General features: G+C 40.3%; 2 protein-coding genes across 2 annotated transcripts; one reads left to right on the top strand and one right to left on the bottom strand.

The window, feature by feature from the left end:
- Nucleotides 1-4419: 4419 nt before the first annotated feature.
- On the top strand, nucleotides 4420-10756 carry nms (neuromedin S). Its single transcript, XM_075479999.1, has 7 exons — nucleotides 4420-4716; nucleotides 6791-6837; nucleotides 7158-7214; nucleotides 8298-8324; nucleotides 8415-8468; nucleotides 8797-8868; nucleotides 10300-10756. The coding sequence occupies exons 1-7, from the start codon at nucleotides 4644-4646 to the stop codon at nucleotides 10330-10332; spliced, it is 363 nt and encodes a 120-aa protein (XP_075336114.1). The 5' UTR covers nucleotides 4420-4643; the 3' UTR covers nucleotides 10333-10756.
- Nucleotides 10665-16731, bottom strand: pdcl3 (phosducin-like 3). The gene is made up of 6 exons (XM_075479998.1): nucleotides 16647-16731; nucleotides 16255-16372; nucleotides 16057-16147; nucleotides 15698-15841; nucleotides 13316-13524; nucleotides 10665-11173 (listed from the first exon to the last, which is right to left on the bottom strand). The coding sequence occupies exons 1-6, from the start codon at nucleotides 16650-16652 to the stop codon at nucleotides 11025-11027; spliced, it is 717 nt and encodes a 238-aa protein (XP_075336113.1). The 5' UTR covers nucleotides 16653-16731; the 3' UTR covers nucleotides 10665-11024.
- Nucleotides 16732-20698: the final 3967 nt, after the last annotated feature.

Genomic DNA, 20698 nt, shown 5'->3' with positions numbered 1-20698 from the left:
CCTTCTCCATGTTTGGTGGATCCGCCGATTACTTTCTTTTCTGGTTCCACAGCAGACAGCAACAGACTTTTACAAAATAAAAGCCTGTGAGCAACAGACTTTTACAATAATAAAATAAATAATAAAACCTGCGTTAAAGCTGCCGTCGGCAGGTTTTCAAAATTCCGAGTCTAAAGTCGGAAAATTCGAACTGATACAACTTTCAGGTCCCTCCCCCAACCTCTAACAAGCTCCGAATCGCCCCCCAAACCCCTCCCCCTCCGTGGACGAGGTTGTGCACGTGAGTTCACACCAGTGTTAGCGCACACAAGCTGGGGCAGACTCACGCTCAGCAGCGTGTGCACAAGCTGTGATTGACAGGTAGGATTCCTCCACCCTAACGTGATTGGTTAAAAACAGCCGGGAGCGCTCGATTTTTGCAAGCATGATTACAGGCTTCAGAGGGAGCTACAGATTTCGTTATTTTTTCTAAACAGCCTATTTAATATTCTACTTCCAGAATCCCATGACAGTTCAAGCTAATATGACTAAAAAAAAGTTGCCGACCGCAGCTTTAATGCGCGATAAAATATTTATCGTCGTTAAATAATCAACGAGTTAACTCGCCCAGCCCTAATTTTTAGTGTTCTTATGAGTATTTCCAGTAGAGGACGGTGTAAATGTTACTGACTTACCTTGAAAGCAATGCGTGGGGGCCCAGGGTTCGACAGAGCTGGACTAACAGGAGCAGATTTAATGGAGTTAATTCTATTCTTTATCCTGGAGGAACCGTGGTTCGTGGCCAGTGTTTCGATCCCCAGCTTTCCTGGAACACATGTCAAAGTGTTGGTGGGCAGGACACTGAATACCGGGTTGTTTCTGATGGGTCTATCGGTGTGTAAATCTCTGTGAAATGGAGAAAAAAAAGCACCGTGAAGCCTTTAATGCTGGACAGACTAAGCAGAGCTGTGTGAATGGGTGTCGTTTAAAGCAGAAATCTCCAACCAACTCAGAGCTGGATTTTAATTTCAGGGTTTTTCTGAAAGGTTGCATTTAGGCTGAAAAAGAAGAAAAGCAGGACAGATATTTACTATAAATACAACAGGCCAAATGTAAAAAAGCAATGAGAGTGAAGTGGTTGAGTAGAGTGACCCCAACGATCCTTAAACAGAGAAAGAAATAGTTCCAAATGGAAGGATACTGAGGAAAGGACGAGACCCCAGGCCTTTAATACTCAAAGGTGGTTCCCGCTCTCCATTATGTCGCTCATTCATTTTGGTACACACACAAACAAGTAATCCAGAGGTGTAAAAACGTTGCCAGGGTGAATTATTTGATGGCTTTTGCTGCTGAAATAATATCTATAGACAATAACTAAGTTATAAAATTCTGCCTTCATGCTTTACCATGGTAAATGCATCTGAAAACACCCTCTGTCGCCATTTGCTTGAATTCTGTTTTGCTCTTTCTAATTTCTAAGGGATTGTGAAAGAGAACATTGCGTTTATTCGCACATCCTATGCAGTTAAACGACACTTCTAAACTGAGGGCTCCGAATTGGCACAAAAGGAGGCGGCAATTAGGGGCTATCCATGATCAGACCACCTCAACAGTTTCCCTATGATGCTGCAGCTGCTGCAACTTACCAATCAGCCTGAAAAGCTGTACTGGAAATCACAAAACTGCACGACACTTTCTCATCTTACCGCATTGCTGATGAGTGTTCCCCGACCATCTGCACAGACACGCTACATGTTACAGCTATGTTACCACAGGGAGATCCATCCTGGGGTGCTGGGAAACTAATGGGCACTGTACTGAGGCATTCATCATGCTCCATGTATGGATCTGACTCCAACCCTCCCCCCTCATAACATTACTGAACAAAATGGAGCAGGTATGGACACTAAATTAATGATAATCTCACATGGCATTTGCTTTGTTAGCAAGGAAACGGGGGCCAAATGAGGCCTTACGGATACTTGTAATGGAATTCAGGAAACAGCGATCACGGAGCTCCTTTGAAACATAAAATACTGATGCAGTAATTTACATTTCGACTTCCTAGAAAGAATAAAAAACCGAAGCGGAAAGCTTTCAACACCTCTGAGTCACTACTGACATTCCCAGCGTTCGACTTTGTTTGCTGCAAATTGGTCTGTTGTTGATCTTTGTGCCCAGGAGGAAAAGGAACCATGAAACAACACCACAGCTTTGTGTTGTAGGTGCAGGGACAGCATTTCCATCATCATGCCAGTTGTTTTTAATTCCCTAAACCACTCTCAAGCACACAGATATCTCCTGCTTTGTCTACATTAATAATGCAGACGTGACTGATATTATAACCCACATCCCAGGCATATCAGGGGCTATTTTGAGACATCCGTTACATGCATGGAGACTAAAAATATAAGGAACATACAATTAACTTCTTAGGTTTCTTGACAGGTTGAAACCTATGAGTGGCCTCTGAAAGACTTAATGAAACACTTCGCCGTTCACACCTATATATGATATATGTGACGGGTAACGTTGTGAGAACTGAGCAATGGGCCGAGCGAGGAGCCGCAGGATCGATTACGCCGGAGCAGCAGGTTCCTGGAAATTTGAGAAACAGACGTGACCATCTGAATGCAAAGAGGAATCTCAGGAGGTTTTAATTAGCACACAACTCACAGAGTAACATGAAGTCTCATGGTTAGGGTTAGGGTTAGGGTTAGGGATCATTCTGGGATAAAGCATGTATATTATATCCTAAAAAACAATTGAGCGTCTCTTTGATCACCAAAGAAAGTACCTGCGTGAAGTTTTGTGACTGTAGGAGTACGTAGTAAGTTGAAAGCTATAAGAAAGTAAAGAGTGTGGAAGTATTTTTGTATGTTTTGATCAAATCTGAGAACATGAGAGAGGAGCCATGAAAGCCAGACGGATATTTAAAGCCTGGGTTTCTGAACCAGCGATCCGTGTTGATGTATTTCTGTTAAGAGAGTCTTAATAAATGTGGCCTAAAAGGATTCATTGCATTATGGTGGTAGACAGCTTCTTTACTTTTAGTAAAATGGGCCAAATAAGAGATTTAACTGTCGCTCACATTGTTGCTAAATTTAATCTGGTTTCAACTTCTTATTCATTACAACTGAGTCTGACTCTTTGCCCTTTTATAGATTCGGTTTGGTTGAGTCTCAAAAGTCATTGCCAGTAAAACAATTACTTATAATGTCCTGAATTTTACCAACATATGATCTGCTGTGGCTGAAGCCTAAAAGGCAAAGTTAGGAATCAGTCTTTTAATCCAGTTAAATCAGCTAATTAAACACTCACAAGTTACGTATTTCCTAAATCCTAAAAGACTCTTTACTTTTCACACCTGTCATATCTCACATGTACTGTAAACCGTAAAGATTCAGAGGTCAACAATGTTTGGGTTGATGTTGATCACAATAACTGGAAACTGCCTCAATTGGTGCTTAATGGCTTTTTCAAAGCACTAAACACTAATAAATGGTTTAATTTGATCATTAAACAATCGGAAAGAATTATGTTTCTATGGTGGTTGGATTTATTGTTAATTTCATTCATCTGATGCTCACTCATCCTGTTGCTTTTAGTGTCTGATGATGACCAGTTAAAGGAGCCGAAAACACACAGCAGAGGTGCAGAGTTCGGTGATGATTCTCTGGGCTTTATTGTTTGCTTTTATTGACAAATGATAATTCTCTCTTGAAAAACAATGATTTTCCCGCCTAAAAATGGGACAGCTGAATAGGATTTCAATCCGTGGTAACGTTTGTTGATGCGATTTGTTCGTTTTTGCTGCACTCCTCAAAAATCTATGGATTTATATGAACTTTTTCACCATAAATGGGGTGTCCAAGTGACCAACTTGCGATGTTGATCCATTTATTCAGTCGTGGCAGAACACTGAAGTCTTCTTCTGCTTGTATCTAAACTTTTGATGATTAATGATGATGTCACAAGATGACGGCGGCAATTTTACTCATCCATGGTGAGTTGTTGGTGTAAAATCGGATAACAGAATCACAGGAAATGTGACTCTGCCTGCAGTGTGTCTGATCAGAGCAGGTAATCCCTGAACACATTGATATACAGCGTCCACATCAGGGCAGCAGCGGACAGAAGGTCTGTCCCCTGATCAGTTAAATAAAACAACAACAACATTCATCAACATTTATAAAACATATTGAGGGCAAAGTAACATTTTCAGTTTGCATTACAATTAACTGGAGTGTAATAGGCTTGAATTGTACCAGTAAGCTTTGTTTCATCATGGATATTAAAGCTGAGGCACAACAGTCATGTCCAAGTGAACACCCTGACGTAAGCGCGCAGCCTCCTTTACATCAGCCACATATTTCCAGTGATCAGTATCCAAAGTGATCTAGTGTTACTGCGTGCGTGTGTGTTTAGGGAGTGCGTGTGGAAGGTGCGTTAAGAGTTGCGCACGCGGGTGATGACCGGATCGATACGTGATTGGTCACGCGTGAGGATGCCTGGCAGCCTGATAAATTGTGCGCTTTTAAGCTGCCGCGGAGAACGCTGTGGTCAGACCAGACGAGCTGAGCCGAGCCGAGCCGAGCCAAGCCGAACCGAACCGAGCGCACACAGACACAGAGAGTGAGCGGATCAAAGGGGACAGTAGAGACATGACCCTGCCAACTGTGCGCCAACTTCTTCTTCTGTGTTTCTTCGGGTTTTTTGGATGTTGGAGCGCAACAGGTGGGTACCCATCTGTGTTTCATAAAGCCGAATGGACTGTTTATGTCGGGAATATTATAGAAGCAGTGAGAGGGATGTTTTCAGTAATAACCACTTTAAAACAAAGAGCGTCTCTTTTACTGCTTGAATTCATTTGTCTTGGAAACGGTGCGCTGTGATGGGCTGGACACCTGTCCACGGGGCGGTTACGCACCTCCGATGCAGGCTCCAGCCTCCAGTCACCCCGCACTGGAAGCGGAAAGCCTTTAGATGAGGAACAGATGGTTAACATATTAAACTCTGGGTTGGTAATGCACGGCAGCGCGTTACTTATCCACTGTAGTGATACTCAACTTTCCCACCACGCATGAATAAGTTATTTCTTCCAGCTCAGAGATGTCGAAACATTTTCTGTATGGGGACAAAAATCCTGAGTGGAATTTTGGTAAAGACTTTGGTTTAATAGGACACACTTCTATTGACTGTTCTGTATCTCAAATGAATCTGATAACTTCAGGGTTTGGAAAAAGCAATTATTCTGCCTCAGATTCCTCCAATGGACAATAGCAGCCATGATAAAAGCTCTTATGAGTAAATTATGATAACCAAAGTCATTTAAGTTCCCAAATATCAGTATAAGTAGGGAAAATGGAGACTAATTAATGACATTTCAATGGGGCATCTCATGTGGTTGTTAACAAAAGGTAAAAAAAAACAACATAAACTGTATTATAGAAGCAAAACTTTTACATAAAAACATATTCTAATGTAACAGGAGGAATCAAATCCTCTACAGTCTTCTATAGTTTTTTTGGGAATACATCAGTGTAAAATCTGTTCTGTCATAAGCAAGAAGCAGAAGCAGAAACCCGATTGAAAATCATCTTTCCTGATTGTTTTTGCTCTCTAACAGTGGCGCTAAAGCACAAAATACATGTGGACATCAGTGGAGAAGGTTGTGAAATGTAACCACTGGGGGTCAGGCAAAACACATGATGCTAAATTACTCCTTCAAGCTTCAGACTTTCTGAGATAGACACCATCATCTTATGATTCAGTTTGGTTTTAAGAGTATTATTTATGAGTGTCAAGATAACGTACTGACACTCTTTCTTAGTTTAAGATCAAACAAGATGAAGGTTTTGTCGTCACAGGACATTAAAATACAATCAACTGTTTAAAAAAATCATTGTTGTGGCAGAGCTCATAGCAATTCTGTACAAATCAAGAAACATATTAAATTATAAGGCCTTACATATTATTTACTGCTCACTTATACTTCCTTAGACATCATGTTGTGTGGAAGTCTGGGGCTCGACATATAAAACAACTGTTAACGCAATAGTTCTCCTACAGAAAACGAGCCATACGGATTATTAATAAGGTTGATTACTATGCACATACTCCCCCACTGTTTATGAAATCACATGTTATGAAGTTCAATGATCTGGTATATTACAAAATAATGCAAATAATGTATCGAGCTAAATCAAAGTTACTCCCAGTCAGCATACAAAGGTTTTTCTCATCTCAAGAAACAAAGTGTAATTTAAGAGAAATATGCAAAATTACTGCAACAGAGGCCAAAAAAGAAATGAAAAGGAGATGCATATCTGTTGTTGGGGTTTCATTATGGAATGATGCTAATATAAATGTAAGAAATTGTACATTTTTTGGTTTTCAAAAGGATGGTTTCTAAAGCAATTTTTGAGGGCTACGAGTATTTATAATTTGTGAAGGATTTTGTGTTTATTTATGATTTTTTTTCATTATTCTTCTATTTTTTTTTTACTTTATTGGATGCAATTCTGTTTTTTGTCTTTTCTCTTTTTACTATTGTTTTTCTTCTTACTTTAGTATTTGTAAAAATATAGGTTGATGGGTAGCTAAATGTTGTTGAACAGGACAGGCTTAAATATAAGCATTACGCTTCAGCCTGTAGGCCTTTTCAGTCACTTAAAAAAATGCTATGATTGTACTGAACACATTTGTTGTTTGCTGTGTGACTGAATAAAACAAACAAACAGTGAATCCTCTGATAGAAACAGTCAGCATCGAGCATCAACCCGTCCTTGTGTTTGTGCTCTCCGTGCAGATGCCAGCCCGTTTGATCAGTGGGAGGATGGCATCGCGTTACGAAAGGTAACATTTTCATCCACAAATCAAACCATCGCTCCGTAACGGAGACATTTCTCACACGCTCCACTTTCCCCACATGTGATGATTGAGCCAAGATGATTGGTTTGGAGTAAAAAAAAATGACCCATAATTAAGGACATTAATTATTAAAGGTGGATCCCACTGATCTGCGGCATGCTTTTAGGCCAAATATGAATTGCAAGCAGCAGCTTTAAGTTAAGTTAGCAGCAACAGTAAGGTTTAATAAACTGATCTTGTGAGTCTGTGCAGCAGGGTTTATTTTTTGCTTTTTTTTTTTGCTTTATTTTGTTGTTTATCCGCAGGTGCGAGACGACCAAAGTGACGATTTGAGCAACGTGCTGTGGAGAGACCAGAATGAGGTAGGCAAACATCAGAGGTGACTGATCAGCAGTGAGCTGTCTCAGACAATGATGCACCACATGTCCCATCATCCCTTAGTCTTAAAAGTCTGCTGAGGGACCCTCTGGTTGGTCAGTCTGTGTGAGGAATATGTGCTGATAATGAAATGAATCACAGAGCACTTCTGTGGCACCTCGAAGGCTGTGAGAATCAGCTGCACAGCTTCTAGAAACTGGGATTTGATCAGAAACTGAACTCCATCTTTTAATGATGCTGATCAACTCTTGAATTAATTAATGATTTAAAAAAAAAATTTTTTTTTTAATGATTTTATTGCCTTCTTGTGATTTTATGTAGCTGTAAAGCACTTTGAATTACCTTGTGTACAAATTGTGCTCTATAAATAAAATTGCCTTGCCTCTTCAAGTCGGAATTAGGATTTTCCACACTTCCAGAGACTCGGCCTCACAGTTGAATAATATAATCATAACATATCTTAAAAAAAACAGAAGGTCACATGTGCAGCTTTGGATGATGCTGGAATGAGTTTTGTAGGTAGAAAATCGGACTTTATCACACACGACTCACCCGGCTGGAGTCGATCTACAACATGTTGCTGTTCGTTTACTGCAGAAACGCAGCAGATGAAAGGTTAGAATTCCTTCTCCTGCTGATGTTTCTGTTCCAATCGCCCTGTTCCTCTGTGGTTCAGTCAGATGAGTTGTTAAAGAGCTCATTTGAGAAGAGAAAAGAAGAGTTTTTAACTCAAAAGGAGCAGTTTGGATGTATCTGGGTCCAATGTTTGTGCTTCGACAGTTTGAAGAAAGTAAAAACAGGCACAAACGGCTCTATTTTTAAGACCTTTTTCACAGCGAACCTGTGAAAACAGCAGGTTTAAAACCAATATTTACCTTTAAACACCAGGAGTGCGTAACTAATCGAACTGCCGGAGACGACAGTGGCGGCGTCATTACCCGCCTTCTTGGATTCTGTGGGAGATAATGTTGTTTCCTATTAAAAATAACAGAAGAGCAATGAAAGCAGGAGAAGGGGGTGCGTGTGATTTCTGTTACTAACCTGAGATTGTGTTTCCTCCCCCACAGGAACAAGTCCAGAATATTTTCAAAAGAGTAGGTTTCCCTCCCGGCCTTCTTCATCTTCTGTTTCTGGTAATTTTTCCACCAGCGGCTCATTCACATTAGATTTGCTCCTTCTTTCAGTTCCTGTTTCATTACTCCAAAGCACGCAACTCTGTCGGAGCCGTACAGCAAGAGGTGGGTAAAGCAAAACCCAAGGGTGTCTTTGTTCTGTTTCATTATTTCATGAAATGTGAGTCTCAATTACATTTTTTCGTCATTTTAAATGGTAACTGGATTCATAAGACTTCTAAGCTTCTTTTTTTTTAAAAATCTGTTAATTGGTAAATGAAGCTAAAGAGAACCTGAGACAATTTTATGCTTGAAGTTTGGTAAAATTGGCCACTTTTGATTATTTGCGTGTTGTCAGTCGTTATATATACTCTACTGGTCTGTGTGCCCTTTGTTGTACAAACTGAAGAACAGTATAAACTGCATCAAACTAACCCCCGTCTTCCTCCTTCAGTCTCACTCAGTTCACCCTCTGATGCGACTTTCACCCAAACTCTCGCAGAGGAGAAAGAAGGTCATACTTTTGGTGAGAAAACCCTGAACACATAAGAACACTCAGGCCTTTAACTGTGTTGATTTTAGATGAGAAAACACGATTTTTAACCATCGGCGTGGGTTTGAAACCGCAGCACAAAAAGGCTGCTACTGAAATCACCTGAATCACATGATCAAAAGTCACCTGAACTCTGATTCAAAGTTTAATCTTTCAGCACGTTTTAGATCAGTGAACTTGCTCTCAGCTGGCTTCATTTGGTGAAATAAATCCAGCGTTTGACGGATTATTTGACATCTTTTGCCAAAGTCTCGTTCAAAAGATTAATATCAGCAATACATTTAATTATATTGCTGATATTAAGCAATGGTTGGCCCAAAATGTTCTTCATTTAAATGATGACAGAACTGAACTCATTGTGTTTGGGGACACTGTGACGGCCGGCTTTGGCACCTCGTCTTCAAAGCTTAGTTCAACCGTCTGAAATCTGGGTGTGACCTTTGACCTTTGATCTGAGGTTGGACAAATCAACAATGTCGTCAGGACTAGTTTTTTCCAGCTGCGTCTCCTGGCCAAAGTTAAAATGTTTTTAAGTGGTCATGACCTTGAGAAAGCCATCAGCTGGTGCAGAACGCTGCTGCCCGTCTTTAACCAACACCAACAGACGTGTGCACATCACTCCTGTTCTTAACTCCCTCCATTGGCTTCCTGTCCTTTATAGAACTGATTTTAAACTTTTAATGTTGGTTTTTAAAGCTCTTAACGGCCTCGCCCCGTCGTATTTATCTGAGCTTTTAACAGTCCTGGTAGAGCTCTGAGGTCAACAGATCAGTTTCTGCTGGAAGTGTCCAGGTCAGAATACAAACCCTGGGGTGAGCGAGCCTTTTCCCAAAGCTGCCCCCAGGCTCTGGAATAAGCCCCCCGTCCAGCTGCGTCTTATTTCTGACATGGGCCTCTTCAGATCTAGGCTAAAAACCTACTTATTTAGGATTGCTTTTAATACCCAGTAGCATGATGAAACTTTTATCTTATTTTATCTTATTTGATTTTGTTGTATTTTATTGCTTTCACTGTTCTTTTATTGTTTTTACTTATTCTTCTCTTTATTTATTACCCGCTGTAAAGCACTTTGGTTACACCATAATCGATTGTTTGTAAAGGGCTGTATAAATAAAATAAATTTACATTTACAAAAGAAAACTGTGAGGATAGCTTTTATAAAGGCTGGCTGCATCAACTGCATCCGGTCTGCTCGATATATACAAAAGGGTTGAGTTTTTCACCCTATAAATCCAAATGATCCTTTAACCCAGAACAAATCCATCATTTCTCTCCCACCTGTAAATACTTAACCTTTTGAGGTAAAGAAGCAGTGATGGATCAGTGATTAACAAGGAGCCCGCATCACTATTCTTGTTCGTGACTTTTCTTTTCGCCTCTGTCTCTCTCTCGCTAATCAAACAGAAGATTCGAGGTCTGCCGGAGGGGATGTTGTAAAAGAAAAATCTACAAAAAGGGACGAATCAAATGACACCAAAGGAAGAGGAGCAGCAGCTCCACCTCTGGACCGATTCCGAGCAGAAGCGGCGTCTCCGGCTCGTCTCTCCCGATACAAACAACTTTTTTATGAGCAGAAAATAAATTTACACGAACTGCACCGCGGTGGCTGTCGGGTGCCGTCACACTTCCAAACGTCTGCAGCTGGATGCAACCGGACGGGATCTGTTGGGGGAAACAAATTCGACGTGTCGCCTGGCGACATGAGACACAAACAAAACGTCTTTCAGACGAGCAGCGACGTGATAAAAAAGGAGCATGTATAACACCGATTATTGTGGCACCTTTAATTGAAGCAGGCTTAAAAGTACATGTACATTCTGTGACATAACGACCATGTAACGTAATAAAAAAGTAAAAATTTTGTCTTTGATGGTTTGATGTTTATTGAAATTACAAAAGAGTGACTGTTGTGTCTTTTTTCTCCTCACTGAAAACAATGAGGAGAGCGAGTGGTTCAACGGGGTGGTGCTGTGTTCACTTCCCTCCAGCTGAGCGGCCCGGGAGCTCCAACATGATTAGAACATGACACGTACATGCTGATGGAGGAGATGCCGCCCCCCCCCCTCCCCTCTGTCTGAGTGCTTCCACGTAGCGGCTGCACGGTCTCTGGGCCTTTATTCATTCATTCTTTAATCGTCCTCGTCTTCAGAGTCACTGTCCTTTCGTGTGGGAAGAGAACTTCTGATCGACGACATCAACTTGTCTTCGATTTTTTTCTTGGGGTTTTCCTCCAGGTCCGTCTTCACCGCCCCGGTTTCCGATAACCTCCACTCCAGCTCTGGATGGGTCATCACACGGGACAAAATTACAAACACACCGATGAAAAATCTAGAGATATAAAAAACGCTGCATTCTCAACCGTCGACGACCAAATAAGAGTTCGACTTCGTGACAAACTTAAGCTCCAAAAGAAAAAATAAATAAATAAATAAATAAATAAATAAAATAAAATCGCCCAAAAACTGAATTCAGAGGACCAAGAAAACACTCGTTTTTGATGAATGGGTGTAAAATGAACGTTTGAAACCACAAATCCTCACATGAGGGATAGTTCGCCTCTTTTGACATGAAGCTGTATGACATCCCATATTAGCAACATCATTTATGAACATTTTCTTACCCCCTGCTGCGTCCTGTGAGCCGAGTTCCAGCTGAGTTTTGGTGTTGACGAAGGTAGTCCGGCTAGTTGGCTGGGGCTTAAAAATTAAAGCGTTTTGCTTCTCAAAACAATATGCGTCCAAAAGAGTAATACATTTGCATCACAAAATCGTTGTCCAGGAAAAAGTCAGACCTCACAATCGCTTGGCCCTATTTTCTCTCCCTTCGTATCACTGCCTGCTGTGTAGACCGAAGTGCAGACCGAGCAGCAAACACCGTAACAGGCGCGGCTGTCGGCAGGCGGCAGCAGGCAGTGATACGAAGGGAGAGAAAATAGGACCAAGCGATTGTGAGGTCTGACTTTTTCTGTTGAACGATTTTGTGATGCAAATGTATTACTCTGTTGAACGCATATTGTTTTGAGAAGCAAAACGCTTTATTTTTTAAACCCCAGCCAACTAGCCGGACTACCTTCGTCAACGCCAAAACGAGGCTGGAACTCGGCTCACAGGACGCAGCAGGGGGTAAGAAAATGTTCATAAATGATATTGCTAATATGGGATGTCATACAGCTTCGTGTCAAAAGAGGCAAACTATCCTTTTAAATCACAACAAATGTAAATGTGCATTTACACACTGGTTTTCTCTGCATATGAACATGACTCAGGAGAATTAAAGTCTCATCCTCACACTGCTGACGCGTACTTATTAAAGAAATCCTGAGTGTTGGACCTCCACATTTTCACCCATGCGACCCATGAGCCTCCTCGCTTTGAAGCAAACGTGGTGTCTGACACGTGTTTCCAGGATAACAGATACAAAAAGTTTTCAGTCGTCCAAATACATCACGTTGCAGCCAGACTGACCAAACATGGAGCAACGAGCTATTCTCCCACGAACAGGATGGGGCCTGGACCATGAAGCTGGTTCACGCCATCAGGCTGCATCACTACGGCAACTTAAGCTGAGAAGAGTGCGACACAGCCTCCCAGTCGGTCGGCTCTTTCCCAAAATGGAAAAATAAAAACCGACACCACTGTGTGGACAGGAAGAGTCTCTCACAGCTCGTCTTCATATCCCCATTAAACAGAGGATGATTAGCCTAATGTTTGTTCCTGATTAGTTCTTTTGGATCTATAACCAATAGCCCAGGTGACCCCCGGATCTTATCCATTTGTTTTCATGTGGCTCCATCTGACAGAATAAAACTGAAACATCAGTATTTTGATAACTTCAGATTCTGCAGCTGCTGTCCACACACAACTGGGAACTGAAACCAAAGTTTTTGGGAAACACCTTCCAGTGTGAAGGCTTTATTTATGTGGGGACTGGAAAACAGGAGCTTTTGGCTCAGACTGTGCGCCGTTATTTACTCGATCCGACAGCAGAAAATGCCCCGAATTCACCTTTGTTGACATGGCAACTGGAGAAGCAAACAGATAATGTCTGAGTCGTTATCAGCACTTTTTACATGTTACGGTGCTCACTGCTGCGTAAACAAACACAGAACCAGCCGGCAGAGTCCCAGTTTTTAGACTTTCACGTAGCTTCAGTTTAATGAATATAATAATAATATCCATTGTTGGATAACTAGCGTTGCAATGCAGCTTAGCGAGATCTCTAGTTAGACCTGAAGTTAGCCTGAATATGTTGAAGATATTTAATTGTAAATGGACCCCAAATAAAACCCTACATCCACTGAGAGACGATTGAGGCTCTGCTGGATCTCAGTTAAGAAGAAGACAGTTTTGTGCTAAAAGAGAAGTCAAAGCCCTAAAGATTTAAATGAGCTAATTGTTGTTAAGCCAAAGTCTACACTCACCATCAGCTTTGAGATTCATGCCCCCGAACACCAGCGGGCCGATGAACTGGCCCTTCATCTCCCCCTCGAAGTACACGAAGATGGTGGGCAGGTTGCGGTCGGGGTAGTTGGGGATGCAGGTGGTGGAGATGGACTTGAGGAACTTGGTCTGAGGGAATTTCCTGGCCAGTGTGCCGAGGTGCTGGTTGATGAGGGTGCACAGAGGGATGCTGGCATGAGAGACGAGCAGAGAGAGAACGTCACACACAGCAGTTAGTGAGAGAAAGACTGATGGACAAAAACTTTTCAAAGTGTAGCGGGTGTTGTTTTTAATATAAATGGATTCAATACACAACTTTACCTTCATGCACGTTATTTTTTAGTGACTTTTTAAAGGCTTCTTTTGTATAGAATATCAGGATAACTTCTTAGAAATTCACCTACAGCAGCTAAATTTCCTCATTTTAAGCAAAAGGATGTTTGTTTATACAAAATGTAGAAACAAACTTTTTTTCAGTCTCATTCATACAGTTACACAAACAGTTGAGTCAAGCCAACATTACAGCTTCAAGTTTTATCAGTGCTTGATACTCAGTGATGATTTTATGCTTTTCTTAAACGCTTTGCTGCTGCTACGTGTGCTTAAAGAATAGCTATGCTGATCCTCAGAACTACTTCTACTTGTATCTCACAGTTTCCTAACATCATTGTTGCTCTCTCTATTATGAACTAACACTGTTTTAATATGTCGTTCTTAATTGTTGTTAATATGCGCTGTCCTGTTAATAAATGAAATTGAAATTGAGCTTGACTGGGGAATTAAACTGGAAAAGTTTCCAGGAGAAGAATCAAGTTACTGAGGCGCATTTAACACCAATGACCCTGTGGACTGTGTGAGGAAACACTGAAGACATTCTGCTGCTTCTTACTTTTTCTTTACTTACTTTAATGGTTCCAAAACCAGGATTTTATTAAAAGGAAAGGAACAGTCTGGAAATCCTTTAAGTGCTCATGAGTCTTAATAAGTCTTTAAGTCTTTTCAATCACAATTTCTCACTTGTTTAACCTTCTGACAGCTTTATTGGTGTGAATAAACACTTTATTGTTTTACAAAAAGATGCAAAAAGATGCAACGTTGGAGCATTAAAGCAATACAATGTAACTTCTCAAAAAGCCCATTATGGAGCTCCCCCTACAGGCTGTTCCGAGAGCTAGTCTGGTCTCTTGCTTTGTCGGCCTGTCTCTTTCTCTTCCTTGTTTCATCAGTCAACGTCTTCTTCTGTTTCTTCGGTGCCTCTGCCATGACGATCGTACTGACAATGTTGCGCTAGCTTAGCCTTATACCTGGGAGCGTGAGAGGGGTCTATTTGTTTTTGCGGTAGGTGTGCCAGAAAGCAAGTCGAAGTACTTCCGCTCAGCTCCCGGGCCGGTCCAGCAAAGTTACAGAGCGCAGTTATTCCAACTCAGACCCCCGAAGGGCATAGGAGACAGGCCAATCGTAATATTAAAACTCATTCTAGCCGCACAATTTTTTGGTAGAAATGTTACATAGTATTGCTTTAAGTGGAGGACTTGTTTAAGTCTAGTTGAATGTATTCATGAAGAGATGTGTGGAGGACTCAGACACAAACACATCACCAGGATGTGTTCCTCTAGTTTTGAGGAGTTTGGTTTTACATGATTTCTGTCAAACAAGTTTAAACACATTTCAAAGTCCAGTTTTGATTAGACTGATACAACAGTTACATTTTTTTCTAAATGTGCTCACTGTATTCAGAACCAGCACTGAGAGGATGAGGAAAAGTTTATTTCCCAAGGCCATCCGTCTGCTGAACAGTGAACTGGACTCCACTTCTATCCGTTATACTGTTACTACTGTACATTTCAGATACCTTATACATTTTCTTTTATTCTTATTTTATATTTTTCATTCATTTTTATTCATATTTAATTTTAATCATCTTTTTATTGGTAGCAGGACAAGGAAGAATTTCACTGCACATTGTACTGTGTATGATTGTGTATGTGACAAATTAAACTATCTTGAATCTTCTCTCTTGCTCAATGAACAAAGAAGTAATTGCTTTGAGTTTCTTACTTGTTTAACCTTCATATTTAAGTAAAAAGATTAAAGAAGCAGGAGAAACAAACAGTCATATGTGAGCAGCTGGATCCAGATGTTTTTGCACGAATGGCAGAGTATCACGATCGTTTTGCCTTTCGAATGATCCTGTTACTGAATTTAGGTTGATGAGAAGTGTTTAAGGATTAAAACTTTTATACAGTATGTTGCAGCTCAAACACTATTTTCTGCTTCGGTGCTTAAAAACCTGCAACTAATAATTTATTTTAAATGTAAACTCACTCATAAACTACAAAAAAAACCACGTTGGAAAACTTTACCCCTGTTTGTAGAGGTGCAGCACCACCCAGATGCCGTCTCCGGCCTTGTTGACCTCCTTGACGTAGTCCTGCCCGGATATTTCCCCCAACTCCCCGAAGATGTTCTTCATCTGAGTCGCCTTCCACTCTGCGAGGCGCTTCTGCCTGGAAGGAGACGCAGCTCACATCATTACGCTGAAAGTAACGAGGATCTCAACCCGCAGTTTGTTTCATCCAGAGAAGCTTTGTGATGGGAAAGCCACTTAACATTTCAGGTGGGATGTTAGATGGTTTCCGACACAACCGAATCTTTGTGATGAAATCTGGGACGAATCTAAATTTTCAAAAGCTCAACACAGCCCTGAAAGTCATCTGCTTACTTGTACATCTCAATGGCCGCCTCGTCATCCTCACTGAACTCGTCTTCATTCTCCTCCAGCTCCTCCAAAGTCATGCTCTCATAGGTTTTAACTGCTCAGAAAAACAACACGTCACCAAAGGATGACACCGTTGGCCCAATGGGGTCAAACATAAACTAATTTGAAATGTTAAGATATCAAACTCTGTGTCTCTCTTACCGACAGACTGCTGCTGGAGGGCCAGTTCCTCTTCTTCCTCCTCTTTAGGAACCTCTTTGGGAGGAAGAATGCCTTTCTTCCTCAGGATATCATTCCACTCTGTGTCTTCGTTTGGGTCCTTGTAAGAAAACAAAAGCATAAACTCAACCCCTATATTCAGCTTCCGTATCAGCTGATGTCATGTCAGCGTTTACATGTTCAAGACAAAAAAAAAAACATCACTGAAAATGGCAAAGAGGAAATCAAAAAGAGTTGATACGCCCAGCTGCTACATTGCTAACTCGGTATAAAAACTCTGCTTTCAAAAGTCGGTAAAATGTCACACAGTAGGCCTCCATCATTCACCGACGGTGAGCCATTACATTTTAAAGACGTAACAACGTTGTACTTACCTGCATTTTGGCAAATTAAAGTCCCTTGAAATCACACCACTGCTCTCCTCTCAGACACGGAAACAGAAGGACCGCTGGGGGAGCGGTTCCGGCAGAAACTAGGACATATACGACCGCTTCAAATAAGCACACACTGCTTTCAGCGCGAAAACACAACCAGATAATGTATTTAAAAGTTAATCATAACACCGAAACAATTGTTTTTGTTTTTTATATGACGCAAGAGCGAGGTGATAATTGATTAAAAGACTGGGAACTGACGCTTTATCGGTACGACAATAATAAACGTGACACCAACTTCCTGTTGAGGGCTCAACATGACCATATAAGGAGTTGGAGCGCAGGATTCCATTTGTAGCTGCTCAGAGCGAAACCAAACAGGTGGTGGTCACTGGTCACACACACGCACACGCGCACAAACACACACGCGCACAGACACAGCGTTTGTGTCACCTTATGGAAGCCTATCTGGTAAATTTCATTCACATAAAACGTGAAAATATCAAACTTTTACTCACTTTTGCTTTTTAGAAATACTTTGAAAATGACTGTTAAAATCATCATTCCATCAACAGGCTATAACATGTACTCCTAAAATGTAAAGATGATGCTAAAAGTCCACTAAGTTTTGGCAGAAATGGAATAATAATAATAATAATCATTACTATGTTTTCATTCATACATTTTCTACACAAATCCTAGGAGTCACATGCAGGGCAAGAGGGGTACAACGTGGATACAATTAATTAGTTAATCTATGGAGAACCACCAGATAATTGAGCACTTGTGTCTGGATTTGGGGGAGGGATGGAAGCCAGAATAACCACAGAATACCCATTCAGACATGACGAGAACATGCAAACCCTACTCTGAGCTACAGGGCCATCATCACCTGCCTCACAACTGCTTTTCTGCAGAGGTAGAACTTCATGAAAACAACACAGCTGGATCAGAACAAGCAGTTTATAGACAATGACACAAACAGGACAAACCAAACACTGGCCTCAGAGTGGGGCTTTTGCATTTTCAGAACAGAGGAGGGTTTTCAGCTGGTTGCAGTTTACAGTTTGTGCCACTAGGTGTCACTACACCCTGCACACTAACACACACTGTAGCTCAATTAAAGAAACCTTAAAGGGACACTATGTAATAAATTAAGTCATTTATTAGCTCAAATCAACATATTCATTCATAAATTAGTCTACATAGAGCGGGCAAGCTCTATGGAGGCTGCCATGTCCTTCCGGTCTATGAAAAACGACGAAGTGCCGAAAGGGACATAAAGCACTTCGAATCGCCTTTTCCCCAACGCCAGGCCTGCAAGCGGAAATAACGTCATTTTGACGTCACGTCCGCCGAATGGCTTATTACCGGCGCTAATGGTAAATAGATTTTATCTTGTAAATTATCCCACTAATAATGCATTGATTGTTACCAAACTTCTGCCGTAGTACACATAGGCTCTTAACTCACAAAACAAGGCGTTAGAAAGTTTGTAAGTTTACCGGGAGTTTATTTAAAAGAACATCCAGATAGCAACTACACACTGCTGCTAACGCTACCGCTGCATCGACGTCACTTCCGGTAACTCCCGGTATATGATTTGCACACCAAAGGCTATGTCAACTTATGTTATCTGCCATGTTATCTGTCATCTGTATTTATAGTGTTGTTGTATGTGTGTTATGTAATCCTTTGTACTGTGTATCTTGATTTCTTTTTGTTTGTATGGACCTTGAGTCTGAAGCTATAGCTTCTTGAATCTTGACACATACCGCCTGCCGTAGTTCAAGAAGTTGCAATGCTCATTTGGAAACGCGAGGCGCTAGAGAGCAAATTCATTCGACTTTGCAAAATAAAATTGCACCACTAGATGGGGGAAGAAATTACATAATGTCCCTTTAACGTCAGTGCGCTACTTACAATGAGTAACTAAGGTAGCACTTGATAATTCTTTGGATAATTGATGCATTTATCACACAAAAATAGTCAAATCTGTTGTATGTTGTTGAGTCCAGACAAACTGTTGAAGGTAACCAGCAGGCATCACCTGATGTTTTTCCTTCATTTAAGCTTGTAAACATTTGATTTTTCCTTATCTTCCTCATTCATATTAAAAGTACAAGATAGGATAAGGCTATTTCTGGGCTGTCACCTCATCAGCATGTCACATTCAGATTGAATTGACATGGTTTACTCGCAAAAATACGTTGGTTTTTTTATGTTTGTCAGTGCAGTTTGATCAGGGACGCTGCATCTCAGAGACAAAACACAACACAACCAGTGCACGAGGTGCACGCTGGGACTGGTGATCAGTGCAATATAGGAGCCCAATCAATAAGTTAGCCACTAATGGTATCATGCATAATTTGCTCGTGTCTTAATGACAGTTTATCCACATATACTGATAGCATTACCATGCCTTTAACTTAATTATTTTGAATAAAGACACATCTTTCTGAAGTTTGCTCAACAGTTCAAGCAGATTCCTTTAAAATGTAGAGTTTTTAAGTATGAAAGTATGTTTAAATTCAGAGGGTTGTTCAGCAGCTCTCTTTGGGTCATTTTCAGCCAGACAGCAGTGAACACACTCATTTTGGCGCTAGATTTCATATCAGGAAATCTGACTCTGGTCTATGTGGTTTGCTAGCATTCTCTACGGTCTTAAAATAGTCTGTGTTCTCAACTTTAATCATCTAATTTCAACAGTGTAAAGCTGATAATCTGCACCGGTTTGGCATGTCTGACACAACAGGAAAGGATGTAAAATGCACAATTGACCCAGAACTTTGAGGCCTGTTCAGGCATTGTCTTTCCAATCCCATGAATCATTAACTAAACTGATCCACAACAAATCGTGGCCTCTTTGTGGCATCTGTCACAAGGAGCTCATTAGCACTGTGTCAGCTGAACATCCAATGACTGAAGGGCCAGCGAATCTCTCCGGAACTGGCGGAAGGGAAAGTTTGTGAAATGCGGAAGAGACGACAATAAAACGAAGAGCTCTCACTCTGTCTTATTTTTAAAGGAACGCGCACAAAATCATTTCTTATGTTTTTATCTCTGTGACAAGAACTTTATTTGTTCACCTATTAATTTTCACCATATTATTTTGTTTTAAGATGATAATTATACCATATGGAACTCAGAAACATAGGTTTACTCTGTTTTATTGCGAGTAGATACTCTTATTATTAGATTTAATTTAATGAAAGTGGGTGAAACTCTGTCTTGTTTTTAAAGGAATGCGCACAAAATCATTTCTTAGGTTTTATCCCTGTGACAAGGATGATTTTTTTCTAACTTTACTTGTTCACCTATTAGTTTTTACCATATTATTTTGTTTTAAGATGATAATTATACCATATGAAACTCAGAAACATAGGTTTCCCCTGTTTTATTGCGAGTAGATACTCTGTTATTATTAAGTTTAATTTAATGAAAGTGGGTGAAAAAGAAAAACTTCCCATTTAAAATGTCAAATTCACACACTGAAATAATAAATAAGTAAAAGTTTTCCACCAACAAAACAACAACAAAAAAAGTCAGATAAATAAAAGTGGGGATTTTATGTTCATGCCACGATAATTCATGAAATAACAAATTAGATCAATAAAAGTCCAAGAAATAAGTATTATTGTGTTTCTTTATCCACAGAAATATTTCTTTGACGAAATCAAGTAACTACAAATAGATTTTATTGCATTGTGGGATTGGAGAATCTTTTTTTTTTTTTTTAAACATATATTTATTGGTTTTTCATGTTAATATAGCAACATCCAACAATTTAAACATCCAAAACATATGGCAGTAAAGAAAATAATAATTAAATGATTAAAAAAGATACAATAAACCGCAGTAATTAGACAGCAAATTACTGTGCAATGAATATTAAATAATGAAAATAATAAAAATAAACAAGTAAATAAACACATATAAATAATAATTAAAAAAGTAATAATAATAAATAAAAAAAAGTATTCAAAATGTAGGTTACAGTCTGCACTCCCAACAACAAATTAAATAATTTTCATTATCTCATTCTCCCTCTC

This window comes from Odontesthes bonariensis, chromosome 12, assembly GCF_027942865.1.
Source record: "Odontesthes bonariensis isolate fOdoBon6 chromosome 12, fOdoBon6.hap1, whole genome shotgun sequence".
Taxonomy (NCBI): Eukaryota; Metazoa; Chordata; class Actinopteri; order Atheriniformes; family Atherinopsidae; genus Odontesthes; species Odontesthes bonariensis.
The sequence above is the reverse complement of the archived record's forward strand: the minus strand, read 5'-3'. Positions and strand labels throughout refer to the sequence as shown.

Excerpts from the sequence above, each read along its gene's own strand:
- nms (XM_075479999.1), top strand. The coding sequence starts at position 4,644 with ATGACCCTGCCAACTGTGCGCCAACTTCTTCTTCTGTGTTTCTTCGGG. Across the intron at positions 6,838-7,157 it reads ATGGCATCGCGTTACGAAAG|GTGCGAGACGACCAAAGTGA; the intron begins GTAACATTTTCA and ends GTTTATCCGCAG. Across the intron at positions 8,325-8,414 it reads TCCAGAATATTTTCAAAAGA|TTCCTGTTTCATTACTCCAA; the intron begins GTAGGTTTCCCT and ends TCCTTCTTTCAG.
- pdcl3 (XM_075479998.1), bottom strand. Across the intron at positions 16,148-16,254 it reads CCTCCAGCAGCAGTCTGTCG|TTAAAACCTATGAGAGCATG; the intron begins GTAAGAGAGACA and ends TTTTCTGAGCAG. Across the intron at positions 11,174-13,315 it reads CATGAATCTCAAAGCTGATG|AGCTGGAGTGGAGGTTATCG; the intron begins GTGAGTGTAGAC and ends TGACCCATCCAG.